This window comes from Brachycentrus maculatus, unplaced genomic scaffold (genome assembly GCF_059751285.1).
Source record: "Brachycentrus maculatus isolate JH-2025_06_01 unplaced genomic scaffold, ASM5975128v1 h1tg000244l, whole genome shotgun sequence".
NCBI classification, from domain to species: domain Eukaryota; kingdom Metazoa; phylum Arthropoda; class Insecta; order Trichoptera; family Brachycentridae; genus Brachycentrus; species Brachycentrus maculatus.
The window spans coordinates 1120877-1137390 of NW_028280995.1; the positions used below are offsets into that span (position 1 = coordinate 1120877).

The 16514-nt window shown below is 36.8% G+C and overlaps 1 protein-coding gene across 5 annotated transcripts in view; it reads left to right on the top strand.

Annotated features, from left to right (window-relative positions):
• prage (RNA exonuclease prage) overlaps positions 1-15703 on the top strand; it is a 40868-nt gene extending 25165 nt beyond the window's left edge. For all 5 annotated transcript variants that reach the window (XM_088265340.1, XM_088265339.1, XM_088265341.1 and 2 more), the window contains one exon: positions 14015-15703. In XM_088265340.1, the coding sequence (XP_088121466.1) occupies positions 14015-15432 (1418 nt within the window). In that variant the 3' untranslated portion in view covers positions 15433-15703. The remainder of the gene's footprint in view (positions 1-14014) is intronic.
• Positions 15704-16514: the final 811 nt, after the last annotated feature.

The window sequence follows — 16514 nt, forward strand, 5'->3', positions numbered from 1 at the left end:
AAATGTTTACCTGTGGAGACAATTTCTGGAAAAATGTGTGGAAAATAGCATCAATATTTACTATTCGAGTAAAAAATGTCGCTGCGTCAATAGATGATAGTATGGGGAAATAACGTCTGTTTTTTTTGCATATTTTAAATATTTTTTCTATTAGTTTTATGAACTTAACTACGCCAGTGTGTCAGTAAGGATAACCCAAATTGATAAATTTACTGTCTATGCCTGAAAGGGAGATTCATTTGACTTCTGAACTCGTTTGACCGTTCATAATACAGTATCTACTCAATGAATTAGGGCCACGCAGAATTTCGCGCAATTTCTCAATTCAAACAGGAATAACTCAGAGAAAACCTTGAATAAAACAACCTTGAATTTTATTTACACATGAACACTTTATTACGCTTAAATTATGCATACACTTTCATATAAATATAGTTAGTATTTAGTATTTCCACCTTTGGCAGAAATAACTGCCTCAATTCTTTTTGGAATACTTAAAATGCACTGTTTTATCATGTTTTTTATTTCTTCGTCTTCTGACCAAATTTTTTGAATATTTTTTTTTAGACAGTCTACTGTCAGATTTGGAAATGAGTATACCTTATTTTTTAACATGCTCCATACGTTTTCTATAGGATTAAGGTCCGGAGAATTTCCAGGCCAGGGGAGCAAAGGCAGATTTTTGTTAGAAAAAAAATTATTATTGATTTAGCCCGGTGGCAAGGTGCCCCATCCTGCATGAAGGTGTATGGACCTTCTGTTGGGTCGAGTGTATGGTAGAAGGGCAATAAAATTCGTTCGAGGACCTGCTTATAGGAATTTTGGTTCATTGTTCCTTCCACGAAAAACAACGGCCCAGGTAAATTGTTAATAATACATGGCCATATCATTGTTGCAGGGGGTGTTTGATAACTTTTACCACACAGGCCTCATTGTAACGTTCCATTGGTGTTCTCCTGACGAATCGACGGCTCTCTGTCACGGCTTCTAACCGGCACTCATCACTAAAGATGACCTGAAAAATAATGAAAATTTAAGTTTAATTAAAATATATAAGTTTATTTACTAAAATGATATGTTGAAAATTACATTTAAATAAATACCTTTTTCCAATCATCTACCGAGTAATTTCGATGTAGCCTGGCCCATTTTAATCGATCCGCTTTCATTCGTGGTGTCAATTTTGGTACTTTTACAGGGCGCCTGCATTTCAGATTTACTTCGTAAAGACGTCGCCTCAGTGTTGATACCGATATATTTATACCCTCTTCTTCCAATTTTATTTTTAATGTTTTTGCTGATGCACTACGGTTTTCTAAGGCACTTTGAACGATTTTTCGATCAGTCCTCGGTGTTGTTTTTCTAATCCTACGACAGTTCTTTCGCCGATTGCTGGTGGCGGGTGACTGATTTTTTATTGATTTTGAAATTCTGTCCACTGTTTGACGAGAAACGTTTTCTTTTTTTGAAATTTCTCTATTAGATAGTATTCTTAATTTCAGTAGCACTATAACACTAGACTTTTTTTCCTCAGAAATGTCTTTACTTTTTCCCATTTTGTCCTTTTCAAAAAAAACACTTGTGTTTACAAAAAAAAATTATAATTTATGAACTAAAATTAAAAATTAAGTTTTTTTCACAAGACACGATAACTATATAACCTCTCTAAACAAAGCAACAACCAGAACTGAAGAAACTTCACTAATAAATGAGATAGGACTATTTTTTGAACTTTCAACTATCTGTCTACCTGTGCTAATTAGGGACCTTTCTCAGAAAAAGGGTTTGAAATTTTATAAAGGCTTAAATTATCCAGGTATATTTTACATATTATTGAAGGTAATATACATGATATTAGATGTCAATAGAAAACTTAAAGTATTTATGTAAAATAAATATAATAATCCAAAAGATTTCAGAGTATTCAAAAAAATAATGGGTGGCCCTAATTCATTGAGTAGATACTGTATTATTTATAAATGCACCTACCCACTTAAGGAATAGATACGTGTTTTACATGACCAGTTTGGGTACTAACTTTGCGAACAGTATGCATAATTATTCGCTCATTTCAAACGCGTTTGGTTTTTTTTCGCAATGTTTATTTAAAACGTCGAGGATTTTACTGTTTTCGAAGGAGATAAACATGAGGAAAACACATAATGTTATTTGTATAGTCAACAGTCTGAAATCCTGATTATTAATTGACAATTTTTCTATTTCATTTAAAAAAATGTTTTTGTCACAGTTTGATAAATGCAAGGCGAAAAAGCTGTCTTAGAAATAAATAAATTCAATAGGAATCGTAAATCATTTTAAATTTCATTTAAAGTTTTACTTGGCATACACCACTTTTTCATCAAATCTATTGTGACACGTGTTTCGATGCAGCCCGGATCATGTTTAAACGATACGGTGTTTGAAAATGATGCGGGATGCATCGAAATACGTGTCACAATAGATTTTAAGATATAGCGGTATTTATCAAATAAAACTTAAATGGATAGATGTTAGCACAAAGTGACTGCTGAATCAATTATTGTAATAATAAATAATGTTTTGACTGGCTGTGACAAGTGTCTATCGCTTAGGGGTGAAAGCACCTGAAATGATATTAAGGAAACCGGGTTCGAATCTAATACTGAACAATTCCAAAGCGATTTTCGATTCCATATATTTATAGCGATATACATATATAGATTCTCTCTCCGTTTGTTGAATATATAGATTGTCCCAATTGTTATTTCCCTCTTTCACTCGGCTACTTTAATCCTTTCAGGATGTGTTTCAGGAAATAAGATTTGCCCATCTGACGTTGCGTCACTATCAAAGTTTGACCTTTTCGGTGGAACAACTCTCTCCATCTCGTCTGTATATCTATTTCGAATGTAGGTTAAATTGATAGCTTATCAATAAGAGTGTAGAGGCACCATTGGCAGTGACCTCATTCCGCACATATCTCTAAATAAGTAAATAAATAATACATAATATGTTCGTTTAATTCATTGTTTACGAGAAAACATGTTTTTACACCTTTTTTATTATCTTCTTTTAATTTTAATAATATCATTAAAACCGCTATCTGCACGATTGTCGTATACGGTGATACACGAAAACATTATAACGTGAAAAATATATATGTTTTTGTCATTAATAAAAAAAATCAATATCGCGTAGTAAACAATGTTGCCTTGAATTTACTTATGTTAATTTAGATTTTTTACGTCATTTGCTTCCAAAGCATTATTTTACTATTATTTTACTACTACTACTTCCATCACGCCGTATTTCTGTAAAGCTAGGCAGAGAGGATGAAACGCCATACTCGTCTGTCTTCACATACACTCCTAGCTTCCTCGGCGCCCTTGATTTCATATTACGAATTAATTTTAGTTCAGTGACCGATATTTATTTAAGGTCGGGATTCTAATACCGTTAATTTCTTTATTAATTCGACGTTGTAATGATTTCCTTGTGCACCAATTATTTAATGCACGCATGGCTTATTTTTGATATTGAAATTTAGTGTGCCGTCAGCACTATTACTATAATAATAACAGCTGAATAGCGTAGGAAAAAAACTTCCTGATTTTTTCTTGGCTACTTATGCGAAGTATATGTTATAAAATTATCGAAGGTTTTTTTTCTGTCAAAAGCAACAATGGGCATGTTTTTAATTGATTGAAAAAAAAGTTAATATGATTCAATAGTGAAATCATAAATCGTGATTTTATTATATCTTGATTTCTTACTTCATGAACTGTGATATTAATAAAAAACTACTTTATTTATATTACAGAATATATTTTTTTACGCATGTTACTATTTTTGAATTGATGATTGGAAAGGATGACTAACTGATAAATTATTTCGGATAATCAAAGTCCCTTGGCTTTTTTTTAAATCTTCAGATATGATTTAATTTTTAACTGAATATTATATAGGCCAGTCGCTATGTGCATTAGAAATTACATCGTTAAATGGAGCAGTTTTTTTTAATCGTCAGGTAGGAGCGTATCATTAATAATTAAAATCCTTCTAGGATTTTTTTTCTCCTACTTCGCTACCTTGAATTGTCTGTTATCACCTCAAGCCTGAAACTGGAAATAAAAAGACTTAGAAAAATGTATTCTCAAATCGTTATTCTCAGATCGATATTTTTAAACTAAACTAAATTAAATTAAGAGAAAGAAAGTCATTTTTTCATGTCTTAATTTTTTTAAATAGGACAAATTTCCATTTAAATGATTTTTTAAGTTTTAATTCATTGTTGCATATTATAGTAAATATTTTATTACGTGTGATGTTCTACATTATAGAAGCAAATTTTCACAAGTCTGTTCGCAATCCGATTTAATTTTATTTAAAACAAGGTTTAGTAATTTTTTGTTAAATCTGGTTTGTCCCAATGCAAATTTTTACAGCATGTGATAAATGATGCTTCTATATCAATATTATTGAAAATATTGCACATTTTCAGGTGTGAATGGAAAGAAAATCGTGCATACTCAAATAAATAAAAACATTAAAAATACACGCAGTTTAATAAAATAAAAACGACATGCGAAAGGGCACGCTGCGAAGTAAGCTACCGTAAGTCAATATAGCGAAACACCTGTGTATATATATCGCTCACTCTTTTCAACAATGTCATATATAAAAAAAAAACTTGATTTTTCAGGAGAACGTTTTTAAAATTTAAGAATATAATAAAATGTATAAAAAATACCTTTTCTTCAAAATGCAAAAACAACACTTTCTGCCCCTGTAGCTGGTAAATATTAAGTTAAAAATATGCCGCTTTTGATGGGATATAGTACATTTTCTGGGCATTCCGAAAACATGCACTGTAAATTTACGATTTTTGATATATGACGTTGTTGAAAGGATTGAGCGATATGTACATACATACGTCAGGTACTTTAAATTGCGATATCGAAGACATAAATTAAATTATATTGTCAACGATGATCTATTTTGAACGATAATCCACGAGTATGTTTGATGAATTAAAATATGTTGAAAACGGTCATTATAACGTGTTTTAAGTATCTAATTCAGTGTATGAGTTTTTCTCAGTTTATATTTGTGTGGTAACGTATATCAATAGCATCAATGTATGATATTAGCGGCATAATTTGGTGATCTGTTTTCAAAACATTATTGTTTCATTACTGGATTTAGACAATAGTGGACTTATCAATAACTTTTCTTGTACTTTGTCCGCCTCCAGTGATCAGCGTATTTAACTACCGTGCTTGAGGTCACGGGTTCGATTCCCAGGGAGGGATGAAAATGAAAATTGTGATTTTAAGCTCTAATAAATATTTAATATTACAATGGATTTGTCTTTGAAGCACAGGAATGATGATAACCTTGCCTTCATGTAAATAACGATCGTGATAACCCAGCGTCAATTCGAGGCTGTACCCTATGCACCATTGAGTGCGGATAAGGGTTCAATGTCGATGCTATACTTAGATAAATTCTGTTTCTGTAGAAGTTAACTACATATGTGTTTATATGTGCAATCAAAATTGCATCTGTGTTTTTCACCCATCGTTGTTGATTTGAAATACTCTACGTACGTAAAATTGATTTATTTATTTGTTTGTTTATTTAATTGAACTTGATTTATTATCTTCATATCGACTTCGGTCGGTCTATTAATTATTCATACATAATTCGCGACCTCATTATTCCATACTTTGTAACTCTTCGCTTGGTGAGTGATTTTTTTTTAGGTTTTTACGCATCAACTATTTCCCGCGTTCTGTGATCTCAAATAAACGGCTTGACTTATTGTAAATATTTAACAAAGACATTTTATTTCTCAAATTTACAATTTTTGATTAAGGGTAATCGACACCCGGTAGAAAATTATTTACGCACATGTTTTACGATACCAAACTTACATAAACTTCCGTATTGTATCTCTTTTAATAATGCTGGTATGAATAAAATATTACAAATGATAAAAAGTGCCATGAACACAACCTTTTGTTGTATTTCATTATTTTTTTCCGTGTAGGAGGAAAATAAATGTTTTTTCTTCTTATGGCGTAAATCTATTACTATATTATTAATTATTACGTATAACTCCCACTAATATTGTTTACGAAAAAGTATACCATTTTAAATATGTATATTAATGGAAATAAACAAAAAAAGGTGTTTTTCTTGTTAAACATTATAACTGTATAACTAATATTTTTTTAAATATCTATTTTTTTTTTAAATCCGGAGTTCATATTTTTAGCATTATAGTTAGGAAATGAAGGTTCTTGTATGCTTTGACTTAAGAATTGGTAAATAATGATATTGGTAATTTTAAAATTTAAATAATTAATGTCCATGTTTTTTATGATATTCTGGTCTGTAATATTTATACATTATAAAACACGATGTGTAAATCTATTCGCGGGAATTATGACTGCTTTTTATACATTGGAAAAAATTCCCGTACTTATCCAGCTAGTTATAAATAAATAATCGTAATTTTTACGCTGGGAACACACCTACAGCCATCTTCGCATTTCTCATCACTCTCAAAGCGTATTCTCTTTCAATGTCGACCGGTTACTGAAGTGGCAAGGTTGATAATCCAGAGATCCGTTGTAGGCTCATCACGGCTTGTATAATAGTAACTATTTCGACGCGCTCTTTCGAAATAACGGCTTATGCGATCCGGGTAATTGTTATTAACCACCGACACTTATGCAACTGTGTAATTATTTAGTAATTAAAATTATTTAATACATTACACAATCGTTTAACTAATTATTACGCATTTTAACTAGCTGCCACTCCATTTTGAGGTCTGGTGATGTGCAAATAAAAATGGAATTTGAAAACGCGCGTATTTCGCAAATTGCAATATAATTAAACTCGATAAATGACAAATTAAACTTTACTTTCATCGATTTTTGATGCCAAATCTTGCTTTTAAAAGCTGGCTTATTTACTAACCATCACGCCGCTTAACTACAGAGGTAGGGCAGAGAGAATAGAACGCTACACCAATCTATATTTGATTACCATCTTCGCCTCTTCCGCATTCATGCATACATACATACCCGCCGATTATTCCGACTCCTGACCTGACCACTATCAAGTATTTAACATACTTTTAACAGTTAAAGAGATAAAAACTTATGATCGCTGAAAAAACACATAGCTTCAATACGCACCCAGTAGCATAGTATTTAAAATCTTTGCATTTTGTTTTATCTTAAATTTTCCTTTTTTCCAGTATTTTAAATTATTTTACTATATTGTTTTTGTTTTTTGTCGCAGTAACTCACTAACTGTATGAATTCAATAAATGCAGCTGTATACGTCTGTTCTTTTTACTAAAATAACGCACCGCAGATCAAACGCAATTACATCTTGAAGTAGATGAGCCAAACGGGGCAATGCACCAGTATCTGCGTCGACATTGATTAACCGCACTTTTTCATTTATCCTACGACACTTGCGTTGCGTCTGCGGTGCGTTTGCGTTGAAAAAAAGACATGTACTAAGATATTAAGAAGTTGCGCTGATAAGTTATGGAATCCTCAAGTACCGCCACTGCCTATTAAGAATACATGTCACATATTCACGGCAGGTATTCGCATTGTGAAATAAATCATTTCAGAAGTGGGTCATCTTTATTGTACATTGAAGTTAATATATTCAAAATTCATGCATCATAACACCGTGATGTGGAACGCTACTGGTATTCCGTCATTCGGCAGGCGACACGATACTAAGTACCTGCACACACCGGAGAATTTATACCAATTTCGAAATACCTGCGTCAAATTTTGACGCCTCAATTAGCACTGGATTTTTCAATCGATAACCGCTAATTGTTTACTCGAGGCATCAGACTATCCCTTTTTCTGACGTTTGATAAATATTTCTTTTGATTTCTTAAAGATTGCAGATTAGCATAAGTAAGCGTCGTGTATCTTTAAATATCAATGTCAAATAGTACGCTTCGATATTATGTAAGGCAGTGTTCCGCTAACTTTTTCTGTTCAAGGTCCAAATCAAGAATTTTTTGAGGTTCACCAAAGAAAATATAAAATTTACATATAATTGATTTATTATAAAAATGTGTATAAAGCAAAAACATATACTTATTTATTATTTGAAATTTTTGTACAATATGTGTGTACATTGGCGGGCTTATTGCTATAAAGCAATATCTTCCAACCAACCAAAAACCAGACTTGTGTGAAAGATCTAGGCTTGTACCTTTTGATGTCTGTTAGAAATTAGTGGGGAGATAATGCTTGAACAGGTTAAGGCAAGGATAAGAAAAAAGTAAAACAAAGAAACATAAGAGAGCATAATTACAAATTATGAATTTAAACAGGGTAACATGAATAGAAAAACAAAATGACGATAGAGTAAGAAGGCATGGGAAAAGGGAATCAGGTAGAAAGTTTAAGGAAGAGAGGAGGGGTCAGGGGAGGAGGAGATGGACAGTTAGGGTTCTAAGGTAAGATAATGATGTTTCAGGCGTTTTTTGAAGGTTAAAATAGAAGGTGCATTTTTTACGTGTAGGGGTAGTTCATTCCAGAGTCTAGCCGCTTGGACAGTAAAGGAATTACTGAGGAATGCTGTGAACTTATAATGTTTGATGCGAAATGGTAGCCTGTTTAACTGAGCGCAGGCGATCAAAATTAGGAGCAATTTTTATAAAGTTTTATCTTAATCTGCACGCCAAGTAATCACCACGGTACACCAGTGTGCCGCGGCACACACTTTGCAGAACACTGATGTAAGGTGTTCCCAGCTCTATTTTTACTTGTCTTCCGTCCTATAGCAAATTTTTCGTCACGCAATATTTTGTTTCTTTCAACTTTTAAGTGTGTGTTTAATCCGAGTCAAATTGATCTGTTTTCCCGCCATACCTGAGGCGCCACCGAGTGTCCGCGGCAGCGTTGCCAATACCAATTTTCGGAACTCCCCAAAAATCTAGGTCGATTTCCCCAAATCGGGGAAAAACAAAGTCCCGATTCCCCACAAATTCTCCACATACTTATCCCGTGGAAATAAACAAGTTTTCATAAAAATGTTCTACTTATATATTTTTAATTAAATAGTTACGCTCTAATTGGGCCTTAACATAAAAAACATAGTAATTGAAAATACATTTGATACGTAATAAAATATATAAGAAAGTACAGCCTAAAAAAATAGCTAACATATATATTTAGTTCGATAGTATACAAACAGAATAATTTTTACATTTTAATTATTATTGTGTAGCATAAACAATTATGTAGAACACATAATTAAAAGGAGAACACACACAAAATATACTTTCAAAACATTATTATATTAATAAATAGTCAAATCCCCGCATTTTCCCCACATAGTGCCAATCCCCACAAATTCCCCTATCGAGTTGAGATCTCCCGCAGTTTGGGGAATTCCCCACAGATTGGCAACCCTGGTCCGCGGACACGCCAGTGTGGTAGCGGCTTGTAATACGAATCGCTTATAAAGTGGACCATCTCCATTGTTGAATCGCCTTTTTTGCGCCGGAGATATTTTGTCGCAAATAACTCGCGGCCTCGAAGTTTCCATTCCTTTCGGAACACCGTGTCGTCCGAAGTGAATTTTACCTCTGAATATGGCATCCCCCACCACCATTAACGTTAAATCGCTACCAACTTGACGCATTCAGAATCGCACTGTCAAGTTTTGAACACCACTTTTTCTCCGGTGTTGAAAGGTTGTATTTAATTAACATATTTCTTACCGATTTTAATATATTGATGAACGTTATATAAATTAATTTGGTGACACCTGTTTTCAAGGTACCGATTTACATTTAATAAGAATATTTTATTACCGTAAATGATAGATTCTCACGACAATATTATTGATCAAACGACCTTTTAAAATTTTGCGAGGCGAAGCGACTGTTTTGATCAATAAGATCGATATTTTAGCGACAAGGAAACCATCTCATTTATCGCCATAAGGAAGTGTTCTGCTTTTTTTTCTTCTTTTGAACATGCGGTTGTTCTGATGAGAAAACCTTCGTTGACATGTTTAGTAACTTAGGATTTTCCTACTGTTCTTGATAGCCAAAGACTCGAAAAATGCACTAGAATTGCGTGGTATGTGCATTTTTTTACCTTGTCACTAGACCTCGTAAGATAATTTATTTTATTTTATTTGGGAATTTACGAAATAGTTACATCCACACATATATGAGTATTACAAAATAATTACTTGTACCTACTATTCCAACTAGAAAATTGGAGAAAAAGGGGAAAAGGGAAAGATCAAATCCTTAGTCAAAGACAAATTGTATGAAACGATGGACACACCACGTTATCAATGTCGACTTACAATGTTAGTGATCTCAGCGTTTACAATAAGGAATTGAGCATGTCAAAATCTCCATATTCATAATTTTACCAATTTTGATGAACGATAAATATAGGAATACTGTTTTTAGTTTGTTTTTCTCGTGAAAAGAGCTAAGGTGGCCAGTTACCCTGGTGTTTCGACTGGAAACTCTAAAACAAATACGTTCCAGCAACTGATACGAATATTGGTTATAACGTAGGCGTTTCGAAGATTTTCTCTCATAAGATCAATTTTTTTAAGCTTCAATCTTAGACTACCAAAAAAGTATATCGAATATATATTACGAGAGATGAAAAAACCAGATTCATGTTCGGTTCGTGTACCGCTAGGATAATCATACACCCCGGCATTATTCGTGGTTAGACTTCGCTCCAAGATCATTATCCTCGGGTTTTTTTGGTCGGCAGTCTCACAACACACAACCGCCTCGTGCGAATATTGCGATGCCAGACATCTCGGCAGATGGGTCATTCACGCGAGATAGCGTTGCACGTAATTGCCACACTATCGGTTGCATTGTTCGAAGCACTATCGCGTTAATTCAAAGAAAAGATAATACATATTTCCTATTTCCCCACCGCATTAATAACAAGCCTGTGTGACTGACCTGGAAGCTAAACGATTTCAATAATATTACTTTACTTTTCGGTCGATAAATGATAAATAAATCTAAAGGCGTTGTTAAAATAAGAATAAATAAATAAAACATCAGTAGCATATACATATTTTCACAGTTAGTCGATATTCATTTCGTGGTGTGTTCTTATTTTCACATAATTTATCTTTGACTTGATGTTTGATATTTCCCTTTTCCTCCCTCCCGTCGCTCTTCCAGGTATGTATATCATATTACAAATTTGAGATTTTGTAACTTGAATTGTACAAATACCTGTTTTGTGTTACTCGTTAAAGTAAACGAATATATGTAACTGTTCTGTTAAATTTCCAAATAAAATAATTAAAATAATTCAAAATTTCCTTTTTTTCTCATGTTTCTCAAAACATTCAGTAATCTAAACGACCCACGGCACGATGCACGTTCGGAATAGCGGGCTGGCACTGATCATTCATTTTCTTACCTCTCTTGAACAGTTATGTGTGTATACATCCTGGCTTTAATATATCTTCCCGTTGGATCTAGTCGCTAGTTATTTCTGGGAAATTGCGGTCGCGATTAACAGACAAACGAATTTCAGCTTTTGTATTCTATCGTTATTCCAAGTTCACCGGTATATTCTCCACCTCCGTTAGGCCGGTTCGTCCGAGAAACTGTTATGTCCAGTCAGAAAATTACACACTGCGCGATACGCCGGCTATCAACTTCCGAGATAGTAAGTAGCCTGGCTCCATGGCCGACAAACCGTTTAGGCCACTCTCAAATTGCGCCGGCCGAACGAGTATGGCGGAGTAGGCGAAAAAAAATATATCCGAGGTGATATCCGGACTCGGTTATCACTCTCTCCCCTCTTCCGCAACTTTATCTCGGCTGAAAATTCCAATTTCCAACTATCCGTTACTGTTTGTTTACACCAGCGGTTCGCAAAATAAATAAAAAAGAGTAGAACAAGCTCTACACAAGGTTCCTATATTTATCGTTCATCAAAATTGGTTCTACTCGACATTGTCAGCACTGAGATCGCGTACATAGTAAGTCGATATTCATATCGTGGTGTGTCCCAATTTTCACATAATTCGTCTCGGACTTGAGCTTTGATCTTTCCCTTTTCCCCTTTTCCTCCCTCCCGCCCCTCTTCAAGGTATTTATATTAAATTACATATATGAAATTTTGTTACTAGAATGTTAAAAATACCTGTTTTTTTTACTCATTAATGCAAATGTATTCATGTAACTGTTCTGTAAAACTTCTATTATGCATTTGCGTAGTTTTTTACTCCAGGGTCCGTAGGCAAGATTTGACCATGAAAAGGGATCCAGTTTTTAAACCACTGGTTTACGCGCTGCAATCCCTCGTGGCGAGCGATTTCGTTGGAAAATGAATCATCATTGGTGATATCATTTCAACTTGAATTCTCATCGATTTAGCAGTTCAATTTTTTTTTACTACACCGGTGATTAATCATATGACTAATGGAATGATCGCTATTTCACCAAAGTAAAATAAGACTTTTTTTATTTATTTATTTGTGAATTTACAGAACAGTTACATCAAGTCATCCACATAAACCAGTATTACAAAATAAGTATAATTAATATATAATTAAAATGTAACTTTGTTTGAAAATCACTATAAATATTTTATTATAACTTAATTATAATGTCTACCGGTTTCGAAGCTAACAGCTTCTTTATCAAGACTGATTATAAGTACTTAAACTATGCCCATTACAAAATTTCACGTTTGTAAATTTGAAAAATACCTGGAAGAGGGATAAGAGGGAGGAAAAAGAGAAAAGGGAATGATCAAAGCTCAAATCAAAGACAAATTGTACAAAACGAGGGACACACCACGATTTCAATGTCGACTTACAATGTTAGTGAACTCAGCGCTGACAATGTCGAGTAGAACATATCAAAATCTTCATATTCATCGCTAACCAATTTTGATGATAGAGAAATATACGAGCTTTGTTTAGATTTTGTTCTACTCGTAGGATGTGCTAAGGTGTCAGATGTTTACCATATATTATACTTTTCGTACAATAACCATATGAATAATAATAAAATATGTAGGTACAAAATATAATAATACAACCGTGGTCGGTGTCGGAGCCGAAATTAATACCACTTATATTGAACCTTGATTTTTTTGCGTAGGATTGTCTGTCGGTCGATTTGTTCATTGATAACGCGGCGGTTCAGTACATACACGTTCGCTACACGTTATTACTATTCCTTGTCTTTTTGGCTTTGAACAAGATTCCCAAATAGTTGGGCCATCCCATTCATCGAGCCCCAGAGCTGGCGGCCGACCCGCCTTGGCGGGTGGCCATCTCCCTACCGGAACTTGACGAGTCACGCTGACGTTTTCCTCCTATACGCTACACCGTCACTCTGTTTATTCGGAAATCCGAACACTTCATACATTTTATTACTCATTTCTAAGCATCCATATGCTTCGTACTTCATACGAATTTATCACCAATGCCGCGGCTTTGACTATAATTTAACGCGGTAGTATATTTATGAATTTGGTTTATTTGTTTTGAATAAAAAAGAATCTGTGTGCATTTTTGCAAAATTGTTTTTTTTTTAAATACAAAAAAGGTTTATTAAATAACATCCCATTTAACCCAAAGCCATATTTCTACTTTAAATTAGTTGACATTGTCTGTGTCTTTCACTCATTGTTTTTAATTTATGAATTTTTGTGTAATAATTAACCAACTTTAATTTTTATTTTTTAAATCCAATATTATGAATAATTTAAAATGTGTACATAAAATATAATTATATAATTATGGTAAAAATAAATTAGTTATCCGTTCTGATACAATATCTTTCTTTCACTTTGGACATTGATCTTTACTCGTTCGCCTCGCGCGAAGTGATGTCCGGAGTGCGGGAGTGCGGGAGTGCGGGAGTCCCGCGCGGAGGATATTGGGTCAGCGGGTGCGGTGGCGGTAGCGATAATATTACCACATGCCTAATCGAGTGATCGTTTATTTTGCAAAGACGAACCTCCTCCCGACCCTGGCGACAGCGGCGGCGCCAGCTTCAGCGGATCCGACGGCGGCTCCGAAGGCGGCTCCGAAGGCGGTTCCGAGGGCGGCTCCGAGGCGGCCCGGGGCGGCTCCCCGTTCGGGGACAGCGAGCCCGGGAGCCCTCGCAGGGTGCGCCGGGCGCCCCGCACCAAGCGGCGCCGGCCCAAGCCGCCCAGACCCGCCCGGGACCCCGCGCCGGCCTCCGCGCCCCTCCCCGTGCCCGTCCCGGCCGTCGCCTCCAGCTTCCCGGCGCCGCTGCAGCGGTACATCGACCTCCGGCTGACGGACAAGGACTTGGCGCGCATGCTCGCGCACTACTTGCTCACCAAGGAGCAGATGGGCGCCCTCGGCTACCCCAGAGAGAGTTCTACGAACCCGCAGAGGGTACACGTGTTCTCGGTAGATTTCTCGAAACCTCCTCGCACCTTCGACGTGAACGCCCGGGAGTTCGTGCCCGGTAGCGGATCGTGGGACGCGATGCCCGGCGCGACGTTCGACAGTTGGTCGCCCGAGGACGACAGCGGTCGCGGCTCGGACAGCTCCAGCCCGCGTTCCGGGGAGAGCGATCCCGACAGCGAAGAGGAGCGCGCTTCGGCCGCGATAGAGCGGCGTTGCGTCCGCTGCTCGCACCATTTCCACCTGAGCCCGTCCGGAGAGTATCTCACGAAAGAGAGTTGCCGATACCACTGGGGCAAGCAGGTGCGCTGCGGCGGCCCCTCCGACAGCCCGGTGAAGATGTTCGTGTGCTGCGGCTCGACGCGGCGCTCGCAGGGGTGCGTTCGCGCGCCCGTACACGTGTGGAGCGGCACGAGCGCGGGCATGAACGGGCCGCTGCGCGGGTTCGTGCGCACGGCGGCGCGCGCGCCGGGCGCGCCGCGGCGGCGCGTGCTGGCGCTGGACTGCGAGATGTGCTACACGGCGCGCGGGCTGCAGATGGCGCGCGTGGCGGTGGTGGCGGCGGACGGGCGGCCGCTGTACGGCGCGTTCGTGCGGCCCGAGGAGCCCGTGGTGGACTACAACACGCGCTTCTCGGGCATCCGCGCGCAGGACCTGCGCGCCGCCACCAAGAGCTTCCGCGAGGTGCAGCGCGACGTGCTAGCGCTGGTGGACGCGGACACCGTGCTGGTGGGGCACGGCGTGGAGAACGACCTGCGCGCGCTGCGGCTGCTGCACGAGCGCGTGGTGGACACGTCCGTGGTGTTCCCGCACCCGTTCGGGCTGCCGTACCGCAGCTCGCTGCGCGCCGTGGTGGAGGACACGCTGCGCCGCTCGGTGCAGGAGGCGCGCCACTGCCCGCTGGAGGATGCGCGCGCCTCGCTCGACCTCATGCTGTTCCGCGTGCAGATGGACCGCTTCGCGCACCGCGCGCCCCCGACTGACTCAGTGTGATCTAGACTTAGTAATCGACGTTCCTCGAGTGACCCGGAAACAATGTGACCGAAGTGTCTTAGTAGTATATTGCTCGTTGTACAAATTTATGAGAAATCTCAAAGCGTGTGAAATTAGAAAGAAAGAACGATCTCCCCGAAAAGACAATGCGGAGTGTTACGACTGAAAGATTCAAATTGTGATGTCCATTCGTTTAGGTTTTTTTTTCATTTACTTCGTTCTTCGTTTTTTTTTGTAAAATGAATATTTTCGAATATAAAAATTGATGTAATTTTCCCGCCTTTTATTTCTTATTTACCCAATTATATACACACCATAAAACCTCCATAGCCTCATATCTAGCTCGATACATTATTGTATGCAAAAGTTAACAATTTTAAAATTCGAATAAAAAAAGTTTTTAAGGAAAAAAACTTTTTTTTTTTTAAATTAAACCATGAAAAAAATTATTGATTTTACGCCAATTTAAAAGATAAATGGTGAAAAAAAAAAACTTTAAATTGCACCTGTTGGGGAAATTGTGTGATTCTGACGTTTATATTCTTTAGCGCTGGCGAATATCAACTCAGATTCTTGCATTTTTACTTAACAGGATTGAAATAACAATAGGAAACATTTATATTGATCCAAGGTATTCATGGGCAGAAAACGAAGATATTTTTTATCACACCGTGTTGCCGTTGAATTAATTTGGATTCACTAGCATCGTCCGTCAAAAGAAACAAATATTTATTAAATGAACTTGCATTACGAAATTCCATTGACGATAGAATAACGAAGACAATCGTACTTTCCCTATTTTTTTCAATTTCCGAAGTAAAGAAAAGAACCTGATATCGTTACTGTTGGAAAAGCAAAAATAAAATAAAATTACTCTATCTTCCGTTCCATTATATTTCATATTTTTATCCCAGTAACTAAAGCGCCCTTGAGGTACTATCTTATAAAAAATGGATCAATAAAAATGATCCAAAATTATCATTACTAAAGGTTAGATTAGGTTAGGTTAGGTTCGAAATAAGCATATGGTTTTAAAAAGAAGAGTTATTAAAAGGTAAGGAATTTAAAAAATCGTTAGATAC